The sequence below is a fragment of the Mandrillus leucophaeus genome, unplaced genomic scaffold (genome assembly GCF_000951045.1).
Source record: "Mandrillus leucophaeus isolate KB7577 unplaced genomic scaffold, Mleu.le_1.0 Scaffold272, whole genome shotgun sequence".
Classification (NCBI taxonomy): Eukaryota; Metazoa; Chordata; class Mammalia; order Primates; family Cercopithecidae; genus Mandrillus; species Mandrillus leucophaeus.
This window is the reverse complement of record NW_012102832.1, coordinates 1,415,380-1,426,501: the sequence shown is the minus strand read 5'-3', so window position 1 is coordinate 1,426,501 and position 11,122 is coordinate 1,415,380. Positions and strand designations below refer to the sequence as shown.

The following is an 11,122-nucleotide window of genomic DNA, read 5'->3' as shown; positions in this document are numbered from 1 at the left end:
TTTTTTGAGACAGAGTCTCGCTCTGTGACTTAGGCTGGAGTGCAGTGGTGCAATCTTGCTCACTGCAACCTCCACCTCAAGTAATTCGCCTGCCTCAGCCTCCTGAGTAGCTGGGACTACAGGCGCATGCCACCACACCCGGCTAATTTTTGTATTTTTAGTAGAGATGGGGTTTCACCATGTTGGTCAGGTTGGTCTTGAACTCCTGACCTCGTGATCTGCTGTCCTCGGCCTCCCAAAGTGCTAGGATTACAGGTGTGAGCCACCGGTCCCGGCCACACCTGGCTAATTTTTGTATTTTTAGTAGAGACAGGTTTTCACCATGTTGGCCAGGCTGGTCTCAAACTCCTGACCTCAAATGATTCTCCTGCCTCAGCCTCTCTGAGTGCTGGGATTACAGGTATGAGCCACTGCACCCAGCCGACTTAACCTTTCTGAGTCCTATGTTTCTAATGAGATAAAGGGGATGATGGGATTTAAGTACTTCCTGAGGGGAGTTGAAAGGACCAAATGAGATAATGGATGCAAAAACACTGAACTAGAAAGTAACTAATGCTTCCATTTCCCTCATTGAGGTTAAGAGGAGGGACTCTGGAACCAGGCAGCCTGGACTTCTACTCCAGGGCTGTCACTTACTGGCTCTGTGTTCCTTTGGCAAGTGGCCAAACATCTCTATGCCTTGGTTTCCTCATCTGCAGCATAGGCATACTGGGTTTGTGATTAAATAAATGGGTTAATCATGAAAAATACTTGGTATTGGGCCAGGCACGATGGCTCACGCCTGTAATCTCAGCACCTTGGGAGACCGAAGCCGGTGGATTGCCTGAGCTAAAGAGTTCAAGACCAGCCTGGGCAACATGGTGAAACCCTGCCTCTATTAAAACTCAAAAAATTAGCTGGGCATGGTGGTGGGCGCCTGTAATTCCAGCTACTCAGGAGGCTGAGGCACAAGAATTGCTTGAACCCAGGAGGCAGAGGTTGCAGTGAGCTGAGATCGCAGTACTGTCCAGCCTGGGTGACAGAGCAAGACTCTGTCTCATAAATAAATAAATAAATAAATATTATTGGTATCCCAGAACTATATCTGTTCCATTTTGTAAAAAGATTTTTATTTTCAAATAATTTCAGATTTACAGAAGTGTGGCAAGAATAGTATCAAAAAAAATCTTATGTTTTGAATATTCTTCACCAAGATTCACTAATTTTTTAACAGTTTTATTGAAGTAGAATTCCCATACCATGAAATTCAGCCATTTAAAGTCTATAAGCCAGGCTTGGTGGCTCACACCTGTAATCCCAGCACTTTAGGAGGCTGAGGCAGGTGGATCACTTGAGCTCGGGAGTTGGAGACCAGCCTGGGCAACATGGCAAGACCCTGTCTCTATTAAAAAATAAAAAATAAATTAAATGTACAGTCTAATTTTTTTCAGATTCACTAATTTTGAAAAATTACTTTCATCTTTCTCTCTCTTTTTTTTTTTTTTTGGAACAAAGTCTTGCTCTGCCACCCAGACTGGAGAGCAGTGGTGTGATCTTGGCTTACTATAATCTCTGCCTCCCGGTTCAAGTGATTCTCCTGCCTCAGCCTCTCAAGTAGCTGGGATTACAGGCACCCACCACCACGCCTGGCTAATTTTGGTATTTTCAGTTGAGACAGAGTTTCACCATGTTGGCCAGGCTGGTCTCGAACTCCTGACATCAAGTGATCCACCCGCCTCGGCCTCCCAAAGTGCTGGGATTACAGGCGTGAGCCTGGCCTATATTGTGTTTCTTGAGAACAACATCAGTATCTTACACAACCATGATGCAATTGTAAAATTCAAGAATTGTTTCTAAAATATAGTCCGTATTAGTTTTTTTTGTTTTTTTTTTTTTTTTTTTTTTTTGAGATAGGGTCTCACTCTGGCTGCCCAGGCCGGAGTGCAGTGATGTGATCTTGGCTCACTGCAACCTCTGCCTCCCTAGTTCAAGCAATTCTGCTTCAGCCTCCTGAGTAGCTGGAATTACAGGCACCTGCCACCATACCCAACTGATTTTTGTATTTTTAGTAGAGATGGGGTTTTGCCATGTTGGCCTGGCTGGTCTCGAACTCCTGACCTCAAGTGATCCATCCGCTTCTGCCTCCCAAAGTGCTGGGATTACAGGCGTGAGCCACTATGCCTGGCATAGAATGCCCTTCATGGCAACATTTCCCCCAATCCAGGAACCAACCCAAGATCACGTGTTGCCTGTTTTTTTTAGACAGAGTCTTGCTCTGTCACCCAGGCTGGAGTGCAGTGGCACGATCTCGGCTCATCTCAACCTCTGCCTCCTGAGTTCAAGTGATTTTCATGCCTCAGCCTCCAGAGTAGCTGGGACTACAGGCATATGCCACCACGCCAAGCTAATTTTTGTATTATTGTTTTTTAATAAAGACAGGGTTTCAACATGTTGGCCAGGCTGATCTTGAACTCCTGGCCTCAGGTGATCCACCCGCCTCAGCCTCCCAAAGTGCTGGGATTACAGGTGTAAGCCACCGTGCCCGGCCTTGTTTTCTTTCTTTTTCTCTTTTTGAGATGGAGTCTCACTCTATCGCCCAGGCTGGAGTACAGTGGTGTGATCTAGGCTCACTGCAAGCTCTGCCTCCCAGGTTCATGCCATTCTCCTGCCTCAGCCTCCTGAGTAGCTGGAACTACAGGCGCCCGCCACCACGCCCAGCTAATGTTTTGTATTTTTAGTAGAGATGGGGTTTCACCATGTTAGCCAGTATGGTCTCGATCTCCTGACCTCGTGATCCGCCCACCTCCACCACCCAAAGTGCTGGTATTACAGGTGTGAGCCACCGTGCCCGGCCGGCCTAGTTTTCTTTAATCTGGAAGGGTTCTTCAGCCTTTCTTGAATTTTTCAGAGACTGACATTTAGGCAGAGTACAGGACAGCTATTTTGTAGACTGTCTGTCCCTCAGTGTGGGTTTGTGTGATTGTTCCTCATGATTAGTTTCAGGTTTTACATTATTATAATTATGGTGGTTGTTGTTGAGATGAGAATGATAATAGTAGCTGTCTAACAGGAATGTTATCAGGACTAAATTGATCATGTGAAAAGCACAGAACAATGCTGGTATGTAGCAAGTGCCTCATAAAGGAAGACTATTGTTGGTGTTGTTAATATAGAGGGTGTGACTGGGCTCAGTGGCTCATGCCTATAATCCCAGCACTTTGAGAGGCTGAGGCAAGTGGATCACTTGAGGCCAGGAGTTTGAGACCAGCCTGGGCAACATATACAAAAAAATTTTTAAAAATTAGCGGGATATGGTGGCACGTCCTGTAGCTAGGGCTACAGGAGGCCCTCAGGAGGCTAGGCTGGGGGCTTGCTTGAGTCCAGGGTATAGTGAACTATGATCACACCACTGCACTTCAGCCTGGGCGACAGAGCAAGAACCAGTCTCTAAAATAAAAATAAAAAAAGGAGGGTGGGCAGGCCTACAAACAAGGTTAGAGAAGTTGGGAAGAAGAATCACTACCCTTCATATAGCCTCTAAGGAAGTCTGGCATGAGACCAGGAGAGAGCCTGAGCCCTAGACATAGGGCTGCTGAGGTCATTTCTGCAGAGGTGCCCAGGGCTGAGAGTTATGGAGCATTCAAGGGCCCTGACACTGGCTCTCCATGCTGATCCAACCAGGACCCGCCTCTCTGACTGGGTGCATTGCCTGAGTCCCTCTAGCTCCTCTTCCTTTTCTCCCTCCCCAAACCAGGTACTTCAGAGGCTCATCAAGTCCCGAGGAAAGTCTCAGTCCAAACACCTCAACGTCCAAATAGCGGCCTCGGAAAAGCTGGCACAGTGCCCGCCTGTGAGTGCCTAGATCCCGGGGAAGGGAATGGAGGGACGACATTTGGGTTGCCCTGGTTTCCTCTGGCCTACATGAGAGACAGAGTGACCAGGAACACCAGGGTCAGGCCTGTAGGTGCAAACTGGTCTTCCGAGAAGAGTGCAGGTCCGTCAAAGACTGGGTTCAAGCCCCAGAAGCACCCTTCACCGTGGAGAGTCAAGCCCTGTCTCCCAGCCTTGGTTGCCTTATCTCTATAATGAGGGAGTTGGACTGAGTGCCAAAACTTCTTGCAGTTCTGCCAATCTGTAGATCTGAGAGCCCTCCTTCCCTTCTTCCACATCCAGAGGCCTCTTTTTAACCTTGTCCTTCAATCCCTTGACTCTACCCACTGCACCCAGGCCACACCCTCAACCCCCTTGGCCACGCCCCACTCATCCCAGCCCTGCCCCCTAACCCCACCTTCACAGGAAATGTTTGACATCATCCTGGACGAGAACCAATTGGAGGATGCCTGCGAGCACCTGGCGGAGTACTTGGAAGCCTATTGGAAGGCCACACATCCGCCCAGCAGCACGCCACCCAATCCCCTGCTGAACCGCACCATGGCTACCGCAGCCCTGGCTGCCAGCCCTGCCCCTGTCTCCAACCTCCAGGTACAGGTGCTCACCTCGCTCAGGAGAAACCTCAGCTTCTGGGGCGGGCTGGAGTCCTCGCAGCGGGACAGTGCGGTGCCCCAGGAGCAGGAACATGCCATGTAGTGGGCACCCTGCCCGTCTTCCCTCCCGCTCTGGGGTCGGAACTGGAGTGCAGGGAACATGGAGGAGGAAGGGAAGAGCTTTATTTTGTAAAAAAACGTGATGAGCGGCAGTTTCTGGTGTCTGTGGTTTTTGATGGGTCTGGGGCTTCTGGTGCTGTCTTCCTGGGCCTGGTGCCATAGGACCGCATCTGCTGCCCGCTGGATATGAGGCCTGATGGGAGCACTTTTAAGACAAGGGACTAGGAAGGACATGCGAGGAAGACTGATAAACTAATTCGCTGGACTCCACACCCTTTTTAGACCCAACAGAGCGGAGGCCCTCAGAGCCAGGGAAACTATGTTAAACCTGGACTCTCCCTCCCTGGAGCCCTGACTCCACACAGCCCCTCAAGAAGGACCCAGAATGTGGCATCTTCTATGACTTGATGCTGAATTTTCCACCATTCTCCCAGTTAAAGTCCAGGAAAGGCCCTCCCATGGGAGACCCATCCTGCCTTGCCCTCCTCCCATGGGAGCCACAGCCCACCTCTTGATTCCACACCATTAAGTATAAGGTTCTAAGAGCCAGAAGAAACCCATGAAATCATTCTAGACTAGCTTTCAAATTTGTTTTCAGCAACAGAGCCCATTTGTTCAATGAATCTTATGTGGAAGCTGAGGATGTAGATAATACATCCTTGCTTTGCCCTGAGGGAGCCAGGGGAATGGCCTCCCCTCCATCTCCATGGGGACCCCTGAAGCACTTCTGTGCCCTCCCCACCCAACCCCACCCCAGATCTCTAGGTAACAGTTTGGAAACTGCTGCTCAGGTCTAACTCCCGTCACATTATAACCAAGACATGAAGCCACAGAGAGGGGAGCTGTTTGCTCAGGGTCACACAGCTTGACATGGCAGGGGAGGGACTGGAACCTCTCTTGTGCCCCACCTCCATATGACATTTGGTGATGAGGACACTGGGTCACCTCTTCATCTTCAGTAGGAGGGGGAGACCCAGCAGCCTTCCCCAGCTTGCTGCTTTGAGTCCTTGTTGGGGGCAGGGGAGGAATCCCATCAGTCTTGGAGACAGTGTCATCTGACTAGGGAATGGTGGGAGAAGCATGGGGTTCTGGAAGCCTAAGGTTGGGGTCTGGTGTGGGTCGAAGAAGCCAGGGTCAGCAGGTTTTAGCTGAAATCCCGTTAATATATTTGGAAAACCAAAGGCAATGACTAACCCAATCAACCACTAATGAGTGGCAATACTGAGCTGTTAATGATGATTAACCCCAAGATAGCATTAATGACCTGCACCGGGGAAGCGGTGACTCATGGCTCACGGCTGACGGCCATGAAGGTCGGGTGCCCCCTGTCTGGAGAGAGGAGCAAACGCCCTGAGGTCTGTCCTCTGGCTGGGCTCCAGAGCCATTTGTCCCCGGGGCCCCTCCCCTAGAGCCAGCACCCTCTTCATCCAGGCCAGACCTCTTAATGCTGTCACTAACTTGCCTTGCTTTGTTGTGTTTTTCTCACCCCTGCCTGATCTGCATGGTGTGTGCTGTCCGTCTGCTAACCAGGGACCCTACCTTGCTTCCGGGGACCAGCCGCTGGAACGGGCCACCGGGGAGCACGCCAGCGTGCACGAGTACCCAGGGGAGCTGGGCCAGCCCCCAGGCCTTTACCCCAGCAGCCACCCACCAGGCCGGGCAGGCACGCTACGGGCACTGTCCCGCCAAGACACTTTTGATGCCGACACCCCCGGCAGCCGAAACTCTGCCTACACGGAGCTGGGAGACTCATGTGTGGACATGGAGACTGACCCCTCAGAGGGGCCAGGGCTTGGAGACCCTGCAGGGGGCGGCACCCCCCCAGCCCGACAGGGATCCTGGGAGGACGAGGAAGAAGACTATGAGGAAGAGCTGACCGACAACCGGAACCGGGGCCGGAATAAGGCCCGCTACTGCGCTGAGGGTGGGGGTCCAGTTTTGGGGCGCAACAAGAACGAGCTGGAGGGCTGGGGACGAGGCGTCTACATCCGCTGAGAGGCAGGGGCCACACGGCGGGAGGAAGGGCTCTGAGCCCAGGGGAGGGGAGGGGAGGGAGTGAGGGGCTCACACCCAACATGTATTCGCCTCCAGGGGGCGCTGTCTCCCGCCTTTCAGATGCCTTTGCTCAAAGCTTGGGGTTTATTCGGCGTTATCATCCCAGCTCCCGGGAGGCCCTTAAGCCCCAGCTGTCGGTTTTTACCTGCCTGTTGCGGATGGATGGGGGATACCCACTTTTCTGAAGTTTCCCCTTTCTCCCATCTTAAGGGGCTCTCCTCCCTCGCCCTCCTAGAGAAAAGGTGCACTTCCTTCACTCTTTCTACTCGGGGCCCTAAGTGACGGTCCTAAGTGGGATGACTCTCCTTCTCCCAAGCTGCAGTACTGGGGAAGGGATGGGCGCTTTTCCTGGAAAGGGAGGCCACAGATTCTTTCCCATGGGGGCTCTCTTCCCCAGACCCCAGATCCGGGGTCCCTCACCCTGCCTGCCCCTTCCTCCCAGCTTCCTGGCAGCATCGTCTGGTCGGTGAAAGCTACAGCATGGACACCCCATGGGGAGCTTGTCTCGGGGAGGGTTCTGGGTGGAAGCTGGCAGGCATACAAAACCCTCTACCCTCCGTGGCCATGGCAACGTCCAGGGCCCAGAACCCTGAAGAGTGAGCAGCTGAGGCGCTGCTCCCCACCCCCCACCTCCATACCTCAGCCTTTGCCTACCCCAGGAATGAGCTTGGCCTCCAACATCCCTTGCCTGCTGCCATTAGAAGAGGGGGCCCCTCTGCATCTGAGCCCCCCATCCCTGTGCCACCTGGGTGTGGAGCCCATGGAACACTCTGGTCCGCCTCATTTTAAACCAAAAAACTGCTCCTTCACCCTCACCCTGAGGCCCCAGGGGAGAGGACCCATGGGTTGGTGCCCAGGGGTTGCCTTGGGACCTCGGATCTCCTCTGGGGGGCTTGGCTGCTGCTGTTGCTGCTCTGTACTTGCCTCTCGTGATTCTGTTTGTTACCCATGTTCACTTCCCCCAGGAGACCCCCTCTCCCCTGGGGCATCCCTCTGCCTTGGAATCCCTGTAGCCCAGCAGCCCTGCCCCTCCCCAGCATCCCAGCTGGGCCAGAGAGAGCCGACTGTGCCAACAAGGACTGGGCCCTGCCCGGCTGCCCGCCTCAGGGATGGGCACCTCATGCCTGTCTCGCCACCTCCTGTGCCAATGTCCTACCCTCCACCTGGGGGTGGGGTGCAGCTTCCACTTACTGATTAGAAGACACCACTGCCCACCCTTTCCCCCTCCCTGTCTGGTGTCCTGTGCCCCCATCTGTCTGTCTATATTTGTCTGTACTCCCCTAGAAGTATTTTGCCATATATAAAACCACTGTCCTGTCCTTTGTGGCTGCCTCCCAAGCCTGCTTCTTTGTCCTCGCCACATAGTCATCAGCCTAGGCACCTGGGAGCTGCTGATATGCAGGGGGAATTGAAGGGGTGGGTGCAGGAAGAAGCTGTGCGCTGAGTCGTTGACTCAAAAGGGAAGATGATCCTTCGATTTTGGCCCTCTGATGTATTATGCCCAAGCCAGGAGCTGCTTGGGCAGTCCTGGCTCCGCACTGGCCCTGAGCCCCTTCACTTACCTCTCTCTCCACAAGTACAGCCAGAGGCAATGGGAAGCTGGTGTTGCTTGGTGGGTGAGATCCAGACCCATTGGTGCAATGTCTTAAATACACATGATTGTTTTTCTGCTCTTGTGGCCTGGCTGTGTCCCAACACCTCAGGAGAGAGAGGGGCTGAGCTTCTGGCCCCACTAATGCCCCCCTTGTTCCTGCTAACCAGCTTTGGGGGCAGGGAGGCAGACCACTTGTGGGGGCAGGTCAGAGATAATCGGGGATTCTGTCAGTCCTCGACTGAAAGTCAGCAAATGAGTGTACCCATTCCTGCCATCCCTAGCTGGCAGGATGTGGACTTCTGACAGTTACTGCAACCACCTGTGTCCTGCCTCACACAGTACCCTCAAACTATTTCCCCTCCCTGCTGGTTCTTTTTCTTTTTCTTCTTTTTTTTTTGAGATGGAGTTTTGCTCGTTGCTGAGGCTGGAGTGCAGTGCCGCGATCTCGGTTCACTGCAACCTCCGCCTTCCAGGTTCAAGCAATTCTCCTGCCTTAGCCTCCCAAAGTGCTGGGATTACAGGCATGAGCCACCACGCCCACCCTGGTTCTTGTTTTTTCGCAGGTGGCCATGGAGGATTAAAATTCCTGAGTCCACTACCGGAGTGCTAAGGCCCAACATGAATGACTGTGTGTGTGTGTGCACGTGTGTGTAGGGCAAAAGACATCCCCCAAGACCCTACAGATGAGGAGTTAGTGGATCAAAGGAAAGGGGAACTGGGCAGGCCCAGAGGTCAAGTGGCTGACCCCAGTTCCCTGGGGAGCCAACGGCAAAGTTGATGAGAGCCTAGTCCCTGCCTCCTAGCATAGTGCATTTCCCACTGCCTTCCTACAGAATCATTCATTCCTGTGTTTATTCCTTGAACAAACGTTTATTGAGCACCTCCAATGTACCAGGCACAAGTCTACGTAGGGGCCATAGATGATTTCAGCACAGCATAATGTACTCTCTGCTGTGGGAGCACTGGGTACTGTGGGAGCATTGGGTACTGTGGGAACCTGAAAGAGGGGTTAGTCCCATAACCTGGGGAGGTCAGCTGAGGCTTCCTGGTGGAGGTGAGGCTTGAGTAGAATCTAGAAGCATGGTTGGCAGACAAATGGGGGAAATGTTCAAAGCAGAGAAAGTAGGGGACATGCATGACATATTCTTGGCACCTCACCAGCAAAGTGTGCTCTCAAGGTGGTGGCCAGAGAGGGATTGGCAGGAGCAGGTCACAGTGGGCCTTGAGTCATGTTAAGGAGTTTAGACTTTGTCCTGAAGCTTGTGCGAAGAAATGGAAGGATTGTAAGCAACTAGCAAGATTGCTTTGTTTGCAGTTTGGCGCGTAGATTGGAAGGCCTAGCTTGGAAACAGCTGTGATAATCCAGGTGAGAAAGGAGAGTTTGCCTTAGGCCACAGCAGTGGGACGGGAAGGGAGGCAAAGAGGCCAGGGACATCTAGCAGTTAGATGGCCAGGTTTGGTGGCTCACGCTTGTAACCCCAGCACTTTGGGAGGCCGAGGTGGCAGGATTGCTTGAGTCCAGCAGTTCTGAGACTAGTTTATGCAACATAGTGAGACCGACGTTTTCACAAAAATTTTAAAAAATTAGCTGGATGTGTAATCCCAGCTACTCAGGAGGCTGTGATAGGGAAGCTGAGGTGGGGAGGATCTCTTGAGCCCAGGAAGTCAAGGTTTCAGTGAACTATGATCACACTACTGCACTCCAGCCTGGGCAACAGAGCAAGACCCTGTCTCAATAAATTAAATAAATAAATAAATGTTAGAATCTTGAGCTCTTGGAGAGCAAGTGGAGGCAGCTGATAAGAGAAAGGGAGGTGAGGCCGGGTGCAGTGGCTCACACCTGTAATCCCAGCACTTTGGGAGGCCGAGGTGGGTGGATCACGAGGTCAGGAGTTCAAGACCAGCCTAGCCAACATAGTGAAACCCCATCTCTACTTAAAATACAAAAATTAGCCAGGCGTGGTGGCAGTGCCTGTAGTCCCAGCTACTCGGGAGGCTGAAGCAGGAGAATTACTTGAATCCGGGAGGCGGAGGTTGTGATGAGCTGAGGTCGCACCACTTCACTCCAGCCTGGGTAACAGAGGGAGACTCCGTCTCAAAAAAAAAAAAAAAAAAAAGAGAGAGAGAGAGAAAGAGAGGTGGCCAGTCTGGCCAACATGGCAAAACCCTGTCTCTACTAAAATACAAAAATTAGCCAGGTGCAGTGGCACACACCTCCAGCTACTCTGGAGACTGAGCAGGAGAGTAGCTTGAACCCAGGAGGCGGAGGCTGTGGTGAGCCGAGATCACACCACTGCACTCCAGCCTGGGTGACAGAGCAAGACTCTGTCCCCCAAAAAAAAAAAAAAAAAAAAAAAAAAGAAAAAAGAAAGAAAGAAAAGGAGGTGACTGCTGATGGTGGTCTTCCCAGTAAAAGCAGGTAAAAAAACCAAATAAGCTAGGGGCAGAAGTGATCAGTCCATCTTTGGTCAAAGTGGGTTTGAGGTGCCTGTGGGACATTCAAGAAGAGAAGCAGAGGCTGGGAGCAGTGGCTCATGCTTGTAATCCCAGCACTTTGAGAGGACCAGGTGGGCAGATCAATTGAGGTCAGGAATTCGAGACCAGACTGGGCAACATGGTGAAACCTCATCTCTACTGAAAACACAAAAATTACCTGGGTGTGGTGGTGGGTGCCTGTAATCCCAGCTATTCTAGAGGCTGAGGCAGGAGAACTGCTTGAACTCAGGAGGCGGAAATTGCAGTGAACCAACCTGCCACTGCACTTCAGCCTGGGTGACAGAGTGAGACTCTATCACAAAAAAAAAAAAAAAAAAAAAAGAGAGAGAGAGAGAGAAGAGGAAAAGACAGCTGGGTATATGGTCTGGAGCGCCACAGAGAGGTCTGAAGTGGA

At 52.1% G+C, this 11,122-nt stretch overlaps 1 protein-coding gene across 3 annotated transcripts in view; it reads left to right on the top strand.

Moving 5' to 3' along the window:
• CACNB1 (calcium channel, voltage-dependent, beta 1 subunit) overlaps positions 1-7,962 on the top strand; it is a 23,507-nt gene extending 15,545 nt beyond the window's left edge. For 2 of the 3 annotated variants that reach the window (XM_011984727.1, XM_011984726.1), the window contains exons 12-14: positions 3,734-3,829; positions 4,276-4,461; positions 6,114-7,962. In XM_011984727.1, coding sequence (XP_011840117.1) covers positions 3,734-3,829; positions 4,276-4,461; positions 6,114-6,578 — 747 coding nt within the window. In that variant the 3' untranslated portion in view covers positions 6,579-7,962. Of the gene's footprint in view, positions 1-3,733; positions 3,830-4,275; positions 4,676-6,113 lie in introns of those variants that run through there. The other variant, XM_011984728.1, reaches the window with a different exon arrangement.
• Positions 7,963-11,122: the final 3,160 nt, after the last annotated feature.